The sequence below is a fragment of the Chrysochloris asiatica genome, unplaced genomic scaffold, assembly GCF_000296735.1.
Source record: "Chrysochloris asiatica unplaced genomic scaffold, ChrAsi1.0 scaffold00022, whole genome shotgun sequence".
NCBI classification, from domain to species: domain Eukaryota; kingdom Metazoa; phylum Chordata; class Mammalia; order Afrosoricida; family Chrysochloridae; genus Chrysochloris; species Chrysochloris asiatica.
In genome coordinates, this window is record NW_006408540.1 from 26,018,263 (window position 1) to 26,031,385 (window position 13,123).

General features: G+C 34.4%; 1 protein-coding gene across 2 annotated transcripts in view; it reads left to right on the plus strand.

Moving 5' to 3' along the window:
- Nucleotides 1-13,123, plus strand: part of FNDC3A (fibronectin type III domain containing 3A) — a 340,392-nt gene that overhangs the window by 246,572 nt on the left and 80,697 nt on the right. For both annotated transcript variants that reach the window (XM_006837646.1, XM_006837647.1), the window contains 3 exons: nucleotides 3,078-3,238; nucleotides 5,582-5,641; nucleotides 6,962-7,100. In XM_006837646.1, coding sequence (XP_006837709.1) covers nucleotides 3,078-3,238; nucleotides 5,582-5,641; nucleotides 6,962-7,100 — 360 coding nt within the window. The remainder of the gene's footprint in view (nucleotides 1-3,077; nucleotides 3,239-5,581; nucleotides 5,642-6,961; nucleotides 7,101-13,123) is intronic.

The window sequence follows — 13,123 nt, forward strand, 5'->3', positions numbered from 1 at the left end:
AAATAATACGAGAAGCTGGGTTCTATGAAGAAAAATGTGTCATCAGGATTGGAGGAAGACTCATTAACAACCTGTTGTAGTTGATACCTGAAAATTCTAAAACCTGTATCTTTTAAGACATGACTGTCTTTCCTTTCCTCCTATAACTCTTAACGGTCATTTGCCTTTATCTTTTTCTGCCTTAATCTGTGGTTCTCATAGTACTAGTGATGATAAAACTTTTAAATACACACTGATGCCTTGAACCATCAGCTTGTCAAGTTTAAACTTCACATAATAAATTACTCATCTCATTGTTATCAAATTATATCCCATCTGAAGTCTTGTAAATTGTATTTAAAATTGTTTTGACATTTTTCACAACTAACCTGTCTATCTATTTGTGCCTTAACATTTATGTGCAAGTAATAAAATCTTTTTTAATAGAATTGGTTGAGGCCAAGAGTTTTTCTTTAAAAACTGGAAAAGTTGAAATTAGCAGTTTGTCTTAAAATGTTAAAAAAAAAAAAAAAAAGTCAGCATGGTTTCCTATATTAGGTACCAGAATAGAAAAAGGGGCATTGGTAGAAAAACTGGTGAATTCCAAATAAAATCTGTAATTTTATAATGGTGTTCTACCAGTTAGTCTACCAGTGTTCATTTCTTGCTTTTGACTAAAGTACATGGGCATGTAAGATGTTAACGTTAGGGGAAATTGGGTTAATGGTATACAGGAATTCTACATATTAGATTTCCAGTTTTTCTGTTAATTAAATTTATAAAAAGTCTTTTGAATATACTATACTTGAATAATTACAGTAAGTAAGCAAATGGTCATGCACATACACTCATTTTATAATGAAGTCTGAAACTCTAAAGGCTGAGTTCAGTATCACCAAGCTATCTGCAGTCTAATGCATATGCGTTGTGTGGCCCTGTAAGATAAACACTGCACTGTTAACATATACACACACATATGTTTGATGGTCAATACCTACAAAGCCTGAGTAAAAAGGCTTCATAAAGTAGATGCTATTTAATGCTAGCCTACCTGGTGTAGCACTGTGGGCTAATGTGCTGAATTGCAAAGTCATTTGAACCACAAGATCGGTGGTTCAAGCTCACCAGCCACTCCTTGGAAACCCTATACAGGGTCGCTATGGGTCGGAAATAATTCAACAGCACTTAACAACAACAACCTTCAGAATACTGTTCACTTTATTGTCTTGTAATTTAACATAACTGTGTTATGCCATAAAATAAAGAGACTCTTAAGGGTACACATACCTGTTAACAGTGTGTTTACTTAAAAACAAAAAAAACATAAACCAGCTCAATTAGAGGTAAATAGTCAAAGGGTACTTGTTGATACAATGAATAATTTTTAAGTTCATTGTACCAAGAAACTAAGTACTAAGACTTTTTAATGATAGTATTGCAGTAAATAAAATAATTATGTGACTTAACAGAAGTAGAACAAATACAGTTGTTATTGTTAAGTACCATAAAGTTGGTTTCTAGTCATAGTGAACCCTAAATAGGGTTTCCAAGAAGCAGCTGGTGGGTTAGAACACCCAACCTTGCGGCCCAGTGCGTATCCAACAGTATCACACCAGGACACCTACATTTGTGTATAGCTGGTTTGTTCTGTTTAAATCAAGAGATGGGTGATACACATCCAGATGGTTAGTGAATATGTATTTTTACGTTTAGGAACACTGAGATTAAACATTAAATGTGGATCATTTTAAAGCAAGTTTTTACTTAGATGCCGTGCAGTCTGATAACTTTTTTACCACTTTTTAAACCTTATCAAGTCCCTAGTAATTTTTTTCATTTTTGTTGTTGTTATGTGTCATAGTGTCAGTTCCGACTCACAGTGAAGCTATATAGGGTTTCTGAGGCTGTAAATACCTAGGAGCAACTTGTGGGCTCAAACCAACCTTGTAGTTTGCAGTCCAGTGTTTATCCTCATAGCTTCTTGCACTCCCCCCCCTTTTTTTTTAAATTGTTACTGTAAAATTAATGAATACTCACAAAATTGTTTCAATAGTACAGAAATAGATAAAACAATAATAAAATCTCCTGATCTTTCACATCCCAGCATACGTACACAGTCTCCAATAATAACAATTAATAATATAGCACATTTTATGCATATATTCATTTTGATACAATTAAAATCATCATTAAATGTTTTGTAACTTTCCTTTTTCACTGTTGCGTAATATGGATATATTGAGGACATCTTTAAATGTCAGTACAAATCTATATTATTCTTTTTGATAAATTTCATGGTCCTTAAAAGATTTTGTATCATAAGTAAAGTAATCAGTTCCGTATTTTCAGGGCCATTATTAACAATGTAGCAGTGAACATTCTTAAATGAGTAACTTCATATACTTGTATAAATTTATAGGATATTCCAAGTTATATATCCTAAATGAAAAATTCCTGCAAATGGAATAGCTAAATTAAAGAACAAGCACATGTTAAATTTATGTAATGATTCTCAAGATGCTCTATGTAAGGATTATGCCAATTTATACTCCAATCCACATTTAAGAGTGGTCTCATTTTGCCAAGCCCTAAACATACAGGATATTAGCTTTTTAATCTTCCTAAATTTGCTGATTGAGAAATGGTATCTTATTTTAATTTGCATATTTAATTGTAAATGCAGTGACACATCATCTTTTGTCTGTTTAATAAATTTATGTTTCTTTGGCCTGTCTAGGTCCTTTGTTCATTTGCCTCAAAAGTTTTTTGTTTTCTTATTATAAACACTTTCTAATGTGAAGAAACAAATCCTTTTATATATATTATAAGTGGATTTTTCCCTCCCAGTCTTTTGACTGTTTACAGTATTTGCTGTAATAAGTTTGAATGGCCCAAAATGGTCTTTAAACTTTTGTTAAATCTGTCGGTCCTTTGACAACAAACTTTCCCATATACAAATGGATATTCTGTTTGTGAGCCTTTCTATATATCAATATATGCAGATACATTTTATTTAACCTAGAATCTTCATAAGATATTAAATATTCATTGTGCTCATTCCAATTGTTTCAAGCATTTTAAATGTTGTGTTTTTGCAGGCCTCTGACATCCAGGCAAGAACAGTAGTACTTACCTGGTCACCACCTTCCAGCTTCATTAACGGCGAAACAGATGAGACTACTACTGTACCAGAGCTCTATGGTTACGAAGTTCTGGTTTCAAGTACTGGAAAAGATGGGAAATATAGGAGTGTTTATGTGTGGGTATTTGTTATATTTTAGTTCCTCCCATTCTGTAAGTTATAAAGAGCTTAATACTAATTTTGTTGTATTTATCCTCCCTCATGCTTTTATTTTGAATCTATAAGTGATCATAGTTTTAATGTATATGTGGTCCAAATGCAGGCAAGTGCACATTTCTGATATATATGTGGTCCAAATGCAGGCAAGTGCATAATACTACCTTGGAATAATCACATTCGTTGACCACGTTCAGCTTTTGGAAGTTCAGTGGACTCTGTTAGATATTCCAGTACTGATAATATTCTCAGATTAGAAATATAAATTGTGATATATGGAACTATGGAGCAAAAGTGGAGAACTCTTTTTGTGATGAACTTATGAAGTGTGATACTGATCCTGTAAGAACTTGGATTTAATTCTTATATGTACAAGTTTATGTATTCCTCATTTTATTTTGATATGTTAATGTTGTTAAGTGTTGTCAAGTTGGTTCCAACTCATAACTACCTTTATTGGATTTCTGAGGAGCGGCTGGTGGGTTTGAACCACCAACCTTGAGGTTAGCTATCCAGTGCTTATCCTACAGCACCACAACAGAATATGTTAAGAATCATATTTATAGCTGTTTTCCCTGTCTTCAGAAATGGATTGCATATCAAGTCGTCTTAAGAAAAATAGCTACAATTGTGATGTTTATGACTAGCAGTTACAACATGCTTTTCTTATATATGTTGTTGTTGGTAAGTGCTGATGAGTCATTCCAACCCACAGGGTTTCCAAGGAGCAGTTGGTAAGATTGAACCGCCAACCTTACAGTTCAAATGATTTTACAATCTGGTGCATTAACTCATAGCACTGCACCAGGACTCTACTCCTTATATATGGTGGTAGTTGTGTGCCATGGAATCGGTTCTGACTCATAATGACCCTGTATAGGGTTTCCGAGGCTGTAAATCTTTACAGGAGCAGAAAGCCTCATCTTTCTCCCGTGGAACAGCTGGGAGTTTCAAATTGCTGACCTTGAGGTTAATTAACAACCTGACTCGTAACCACTATGCTACCAGAACTCCTTGAGCCTTATATGTAAAAGTTACTTATTCTCATAAGTAAAAGCATAAAAGGTGAAAGGTGATGGTTAGTTATAATTTAAGCACAGGAAGATTGTGAAAGAGGTGGCTTGTCATTAACACTGAGATTTCTTGGTATCTTTTATTAAAAAAATAACCTGGTATAGGGAAGAAAAGAAGTTGAAACTACCTTGGTGACCACTAATAGTGTAAGGTGGTGAAAATATTCTGCCTCTTTCTCTCATCTGAAATTACCCTGTCTTTATTTTATTCATCTTTTTAAAAATAGATAAACTTACCTAGGGAGAAATGTGAAATACAGAAATACAAACATATAAGTTTCTTGTTTGTATTAATGGCTGTTTCTACTTAATTATGGCTACTTACTATAAGGAAGAATTTATCTCCATTTGTAGCCACTCACAAGAGAAATATTAGGCACCTCATTTATGCTATGCCAATTAAGTTCTCCGAGGATGTTATTATACTTACCCAATTAATCAACTTGTGTGTACTTCCATCAATAAAATGTATTTTATTTTTAATATTTTTTTGTGATTTGAGAAACAAGATAGCTTGGCGGGGTGAATAGAATGGGGGGGGGGCATCCATAAAGTAGAGAGGAGAGAAATTTGATTGAAGGAAATAAAATATGGAATAGTGATAAAAAGAAGAATATATACTTACCACAATAAAAAAGAAAAGAAACAAATAGAGAACAGGCAGGTCAAATTTATCTGATTGATTTTAAAAGTTGTATACTGTTGTATTTCACAATTGAGTAGTAGTCATGGGAAATGCATTTCTGTAAGTTCACTTTTTTCTTATCTTTTTATGTCTACTTATAAATGGTTACACATTAAATTAAGTAAAGTGTTATATTCTGATAAAATGAAACAGTGGCAAATCACTTGTAAAATTTTGGTAGTTTCACTTTTAAGTCAGTTTATTTAGTGTCTTAGCCATGTGAAAGATAAATTTTTAAATAATTTAAAACAGCCCATTTCTTCAGTAAGCTAAATATATTCCCCAAATCCATTACACACAAAGATCTGGCTGACCCAACTGATTTTTCTAGCATAACTTTTGGTTTTAACATGATATACAGTTATTTAAGTTTGACACATGTCGTAATTGTACAAATTCTATGTTAATGGAATATGAATAAGGTTACAGTTGGTAAAGAGCAGTGTAATTTCACATAGTACCACAAATTGATAGTGAAATCGATACAATTCTCTGGAAATGCTTTATTTGTCAGACAATGAATTGTTCCCCCTTTTTCTTTCCCAGTGGAGAAGAAACAAGTGTCACTGTAAATGATCTCAAGCCAGCTACAGACTACTATGCAAAGTAAGGAAATACTTCCTACATGTTACTTTTAATTGATAGATTTTTAAAAATAATGATTCCCTGTTGTTGTTAAGTGCCTTCAAATTGGTTCTAACTCAAAGTGACCCTGTATAGGGTTTCCAAAGAGCAGCCTGGTGGATTTGAACTGCTGACCTTATGGTTCGAAGTTCAATGCTGATCATACAGTGCCATACCAGGAGTCCAGTGATTCCTTAGAAGTATATAATTTAAATATTAATTCTGAATTAAAAACATAAACTTTATAGACTTCATTATTTGTATTGATACTGTTTTATCAACATTTTTCTCTAAAGAAAATTAAAGCAAAATTGACTCAAATATTATAATGGAGAGTAATTATCTTATGTTGTTATTAAGTGCCATCGAGTCAATTCCGACCCATAGCGACCCTGTATAGGGTTTCCAAGAAGTGGTTATTGAACTTACACCACCCATCTTGAGGTTCAAACTGACTTTGCAGTTCAGCGCATTGACCCATAACACCACACCAGGATTCTGATCACTTTATAAGGCCTCAAAACTGTGGTGAATCTGTATAATATATTTGCAGTACCTAATTTAGCACTAGGAATTTACCCATGCTTTTGAAATTTGTTCAAAACAGGATCATTAATGGTATTTGGTTTGTACTTAAATATTTTTACTACACCTTGTTTTCAAAAGCTTTGGGGATATATTGAAATACTCAGAATTTTTACTCAAGTGACTTAGATACTGTTTTACTCTGTGCAGTTCCTCTTCTAGGACCTTACTAGAAATTTAGTAAATTTACTGAAATTTAGTAGATTCCAGGATAACCCTAGCTGGAGCCCAGTATAATACATGTAGTAATCGTGTACAGCTTTTTAAAAGGAATATTTGTGGTAGGAATGTTTCCTATTAAACTAATACATTAAAGTATGCTTCCTTTAGATGAACTCAATATTGTTCAACCTAGTGTTTATCAAGCTACAGATTGCAACCATTAATGAACCATGATATTAATTTTTTGGCATTTTTTAGAAAGTGAAAAGGAATCAAATACAATAGAAAGTTAAGAATATTGTTTCAGGAAACTTTTCATATATGTAGTGAGTTTGTATATTCACATAGCTACAGCTGTGTCATAGTTTAAGTATATTTTTACTTTGGGTTGCAGTTTAAAAAAACTTCTGTCCTATTTTAAGAACTACTCTTTTGTTTCTAATATTCATATTATCTAGATAGGAAACTTAGAGAACATGTATAAGTACTTATGTGATGCTGTTGAATGTAGGATATGATGATTCTGCAGGGTAAAAGTATGTTTTATCACCATAGGGTTCAGGCAGAATATAATTGTATAAAGGGAACTCCTTCAGAAGCCGAAAGCTTTACCACTTTGAGCTGTGAACCTGATATACCTAATCCACCAAGGATAGCCAATCGGACCAAAAATTCACTCACTTTGCAATGGAAGGTAAGAAAATATGTAGAGTATCTCCAAGTATATATTTATTTCCTTCCTTTTTCACAGTACTAAATTTCACTTATTTTTAGAGACAAAAAGAGCTTTCTGCTTACTAGCTTTTTCTTAGACTTTATTGTTCTTTTTGTTGTTATGTGCCTTTGAATTGGTTTTGATTCATAGCAGCCCTAATAAGTACATCAGAATGAAACACTCCATCATCCTCACAACCTTCCGATGTTTGGTCCAGTTGTAAGAATTTTTGTTATCTTTATGTTGAAATGTAATCCTTATTGAATGCTTTAGTCTTTGACCTTCAGTAAGTGCATATCACAAGTTATTAATGAGTCTTCCTCTAATCCTGATGCTTCATTCTTTATATAGGCCAGCTTCTAGAATTATTTAATCAGCATACACATGGAAAATATATATGGTGAAAAGATACAACCCTAGCCTACACCTTTCCTGACTTTAAGCTACACTGTATCCCCTGTTCTAATCTGACTGCTTTTTGGTCTGTGTACAGGTTCTGCATAAGCACAAATCAGTGTTCTGAAATCCTCATTCTTCGCAATGTTTTCCATAGCTTATTATGATCCACATAGTCAAATGCCTTTGCATAAGTGAAACACAGGTAAACATCTTTCTGGTTTTTCTGCTTTCATCTAAGATCCATTTGATGTCAGCAGTGATATTCCTTCTTCCAGGTCCTCTTCTGAATCTGATTTGAATTTCTGGCTTTTTCTCTGTCAGTATACCACGGCAAGTGTTTTTGAATTATATTCAGCAAATTTTTACTTACATAATGATACTACTTGATAATTTCTACATTATTTTAGATCACCTTTCTTTGGAATAGGCACAAATGTGGATCTCAATCAGTTAGATTTCTTGGCATAGATGAGTGAATATTGTTAGTGTTGTATCCATTTGTTGAAAATTTCTATTGGTATTCTATAAATTTCCTGGAACCTTGTTTTTCACCAATGCCTTCAATGCAAGTTGGACTTTTTCCTTTAATAGCATGGTTGAAATGGTCCAATAGCAACCATTTCTTTTTGGTACAGTAACTCTATATTCCTTTTGTCTTTTGGTGTTCCTTGCAACATCTAGTCTTTTGCCAATTGTTGTTAAGTGCCATTGAGTCGATTCTGACCTATAGTGACCCTGTATAGGATTTCCGAGGAACAGCTGGTAAGCTTGAACTGCCAACCTTGCAGTTCAAACGGCTTTGCAGTCTAATCCATAGTGCTACACCAGGACTAGAATCCTTCAGTATTACAACTTGAAGCTTTAGTTTTTATTTCAGATCTTTAATTTTTCCTTCAGATCTTTCAGCTTGAGAAATGTTGAGCATGTTCTTCCTTTTTGGTTTTCTAACTCCAGGTTTTTGCACATTTTATTAAAATGCTTTTCTGTATCTTCTCAAGCCACCCTTTGAAATCTTCTGTTCAGCTCTTCATCATTTCTTTCTTTTGCTCTAGCAAGTCTACATTCAACAGCAAGGTTCAGAGTTTTCTTCCAACATCCATTGTTATCTTTCCTTTTTTTCCTGTCTTTTTAATGACAATAATTTCCTCGATTATAATGTTTTTGATGTCATCTCACAACTCTTCTAGTCTTCAGTCATTAGTGTTCAGTTCTCTTGCACTTTACATACATTAAATAGGCATTTGTAGCTTACATTGTTAAAAAAAAATACTCTTGATCATTTTTTATACTATATGTAAATATTGCATAAAAGATTGATTTATACTGAGCAGTCCTAACTGTATTATGCAATATGGTTACATTTGAGGTATTCTATACAGTGTTTCTCAAGCCCATTATCCTTGTTTATATTTTGTTGTAGTTTTACTATCCACCACTCATCTGTCAGTTTGTCTTACTTTGGTAGATTACATGTTGCTGTGATGCTGGAAGCTATGCCACTGATACTTTAAAAAACCAGCAAAGTCACCCATGGTGGACAGATTTCAGAAGAATTTCCAAACACAGACAGACAAGAAAGAAAGGAGAAGCATACTACTTATGAATGTTTAGCCACTGAAAATTTTATGAATAGCAATGGAACATTGTCAGTGCTGGAAGATGAAAACATTAAGAATAAAAGATGTTGTTGTTGTTGTCAAATGCCGTGGAGTCAGTTCCAACCCATAGTGACCCTGTTTAGGGTTTCCAAGGAGCAGCAACTGAGCTTAAACCACCGACCTTGCAGCTTAACCTGACTTTGCAATCCAGCACATTAACTCAGAATGCCACACCAGGACTCCAAAATAGTATATGTTGTTGTTGTTATGTGCCGTGGAGTTGGTTCTGATTAATAGCGACTCTGTACAGGGTTTCCAAGACTGTAAATCTTTACGGGAGCAGAAAGCCTCATCTTTCTCCCAGGGAACAGCTGGTAGTTTCGAACTGTTGATATCGAGGTTTGCAGACCGATTCGTAACTACTACACTACCAGAACTCCTTAAAATAGTATATTGTTGTTGTTGTTAAGTGCTGTCGAGTCGATTCTGACCCATAGTGACCCTGTAGAGGGTTTCCAAGGAGCAGTTGGTGAGCTTGAACCACCGACCTTGCAGTTCAAATGACTTTGCAGTCTGATGCATTAGTCCACAGCACCACACCAGGACTTCAAAATAGTATATAGTTCTCGGTAAATTTCTGAACAAAATTAAATCTGTCTTTCCCAAATTGTACAGTAGTTGCATTTTGGGAAACTTATCTGTTACAGCTATATAGAAATTACCTTGTGAGATTAAATTAGGATCTAGGCTCTGTTAATTATAAACAGATACTTTAGCTATAAGAATATCCAGCAGGACATTCAAAAGTACTGGAGAAAGGGAACACGTTCTTTATTGTACTGATTGTCCCACACTCTGCAGTCTATTAAAATCCCTGATCCTCATCCTAATCATCAGTCCTCCCTACCTCATTATTATGATAATCAAAAACGCCTCCCACATATTTTCAAAACATCTCCTAGAAAGGAATATTATCCCATTCAAACCATTGATTTTCAATGAGAAAATAGTCATCTTGGCTTAATCTACTCTTACAACTTCCAGAACAGGGCTCAGAGACAGCTTTCCTTTTTCTGCTTTTGAAAATTTGGGGCTTAACCTTGTAGTATAAGCACTGGAGTTCTAACCCAAAGGTTGCTATGAGTCTGAACCAACTTGATGGCACACAACAACCACAACTTGCTCAGTAACTAAAGATGGATATTAGAGGCTTTATGCCGCTAAAAGTACTATTATTGTTTTTGTTAAGTGCCTTTGAGTTGGTTCTGACCCTTAATGACCTTGTATAGGGTTTCTGAGGAGTGGCTGGTGGGTTTGAACCACTGACCTTGCGGTTGCCAGTCCAGTGCTTATCGTACAGCATGACACATGTAAATGATGTAAACAAATGTGGCTGTATATATACTGGTTTTTCTGTTTGTTTCTGTATTGTGGTTTAATAAAAGTTTACAGAACAAATTCATTTCCATGCAACAATTTAGACATAATTTCGTTTTATAATTTTTTATTGCAATTCCCCCAATTCAACAGCACTCTTGCCATTTACTCTCTGAATTCCCCATCTTTCCTACCCCTTCTTGCCTTTTGTTTTGGGGGTAAATACTATCCTTTTGGTTTTGTATGGTTAATTGTTCTTTGGGGAGCACAAGTTTTTCACAAGTACTGTTGTTCACTTTAGTGGCCTATCTGTTTGAAAGGTGATCCCTGGGGGTGGTTTCAGATCCAGATTTAAAGAGTATTTAAGAAGTTCTACCTGTTTTTGTCAAATCTGTAGGTCTGGTCTCTTTTACGAGTTTGAATTTTGTTTTACTTTTTTTTATCCATTCTGTTCAGACCTTTCTATGGTCTTGATCAGTGCAGTTGGTAATAGTAGGCAAATACCATCTGTGCCTTACATGGTCCATTTGTCCTTCGGATAATGTGTTTCCTTGAGTCTTTGATTTTCTTTGTGCTTCTTTGCTTCAGATCAGGAGAGACCATTAATTGCACCTTGGATGCCTCTTACTAGTTTTTAGGATTCCAGAGTCTCCTCACCCTAGCAGGATGTAGAACATTATCTTATGAACTATGTTATGTCAGTTGACCTTGATATACCCCCAAGACTGTGTGGTCCTAAGCTTCCAAGTCCAATGACTCATTCCTTCAAGCTGTCTGGATTTAAGTAGCGTTTTCACAGTTTTACCCCTGTGGCAGGTTTAGTTTTTGTTGTTATTATTATTATTAAATTAAGTTAATTTTTTTTTTTTTTCTTTCTTGAAAATCTATTTGCTTTCCTCTTCATTTGGAAGTTTTGTAACTGGATTATTCTACCTGCTCCCCCCTCCCCCCTTTTACTTTTTACTTTATGGTGTATTGTTGTTGCATCTATAGCTCTGGTTCTCTATTTTCAGTCTTATAGGTTTGTTTTATTTTGCATATTTCTATATCTAGGTTGACTTTAGGTGATACTGTTTTATATTTTGGTCCTAGGTTATTGTCTGCTATTGTTGGTTCTGTGTCCAAAGAACTCTCTTTCGTATTTATTGTAAGGTTGATTAGGTTTTTATAAATTCTTTTAATTTTTAATTTGTCTGAAAATGACCTGATTTCTCAGTCATATTTGATGGACAATTTTGTTGGATCTATGCTTCTTCGTTGATTTTTTTTTTTTTTTTTTTTTTTTTTTTTTTTTTTTTTTTTTTTTTTTTTTTTTTTTTTTTTTTTTTGAGTTTTATGTATGTTATCCTATTGTCTTCTTGCCTGTGTATGAAATGGCTGTTGGTGGTCCATCTTCAGAATCAAGGAAATCTTGGGTATATCAAGTTGGCATGACAAAAGGGAACTTTGAGAAGAGGAAGGGACTAGTTTGACCTACTAGACTCTTTTAAAATAAGAATACCCATCAAAGAAGTAAGGGAAGTTCATGGGGAGGGGATGAAACAACTTTAGATGAGAATGCTACTTTGGGAGCTCTGATAGCTGATAGTGTAGTGGTTATAAATCAGACTGTGAACCACAAGGTCACCAGTTCAAAACTACCAGCTGCTCCGCGGGAGAAAGATGAGGCTTTCTGCTCCTGTAAAGATTTATAGCCTCGGAAACCCTTTATAGGGTCACTATGGGTCGGAACTGACTTGATGGCATTTAACAACAACAACAAGTCAACTTTCTGGAAAGATTGTAAACTCCCTAAGTACCCAGTAAAGGGGAAATGGAGGAGGGGCTTTTTCCAAGTTAGGATAATAAAAGTCTTTGTCAAATGGCCACACAGTGCATCTGCCCTTGTTACAGGGCTAGGCGCCTGATTTTACAAAATCAATAAAGAAAACCTTACTCTTGCTAAAATGGCTACAGGTTGGATTCTTGAGTGTTTGTCAGTATAGACGTTTCTCACACCTGTGTGGTTTCTGCTGAGAAATTAGAGCTTAGTCTTATTAATTTTCCTTTGTAGAGCACTTTGTGGTTTTCCTGAGTTGCTCTCAGGATTCTTTCCTTGTCTTTGGTTTTGAAAAGTTTGATTATAGTTATCTCTTGATATTTTTCTTTTGGGGTCTATCCTATTTGGAGTACCTTCAACTTCTTGAATGGCTGTGTACTCATCTTTCATGATGTTAGGGAAGTTTTCTTCCAATAACTTACTGTTAGACAGTATACTCTGTGGGTTTGTTTTGTTTGTTTTTGTCTCTTCCTATTCGGGAATTCCTATCACAGGTTAAGTTACTCTTGGTAGTGTCTCACATAAAACTCTTCGGCTTTCTTCTGATTTTTTTTTTTTTTTCCTGATTGTACTTCTAATATATGAGTATTGAGAGTAATTCAGCTTTCTGTTGCCTTTTCAGTGTACTACCTGTTTCTGAAGTCTTAGTGTTAATCTCCTGGCTTTCTAATTGCTGTTTTTGTATGGTTCTAAATTTTTTAATTCTTTTATCAGTTTATTTCCTGAATTTTTCCTTAGTTTTGTCTGTTTACCTTGATGTCATCTATTATTTTCTCAGTCTTTCTCACAATCCATTTGTTTTATGCACA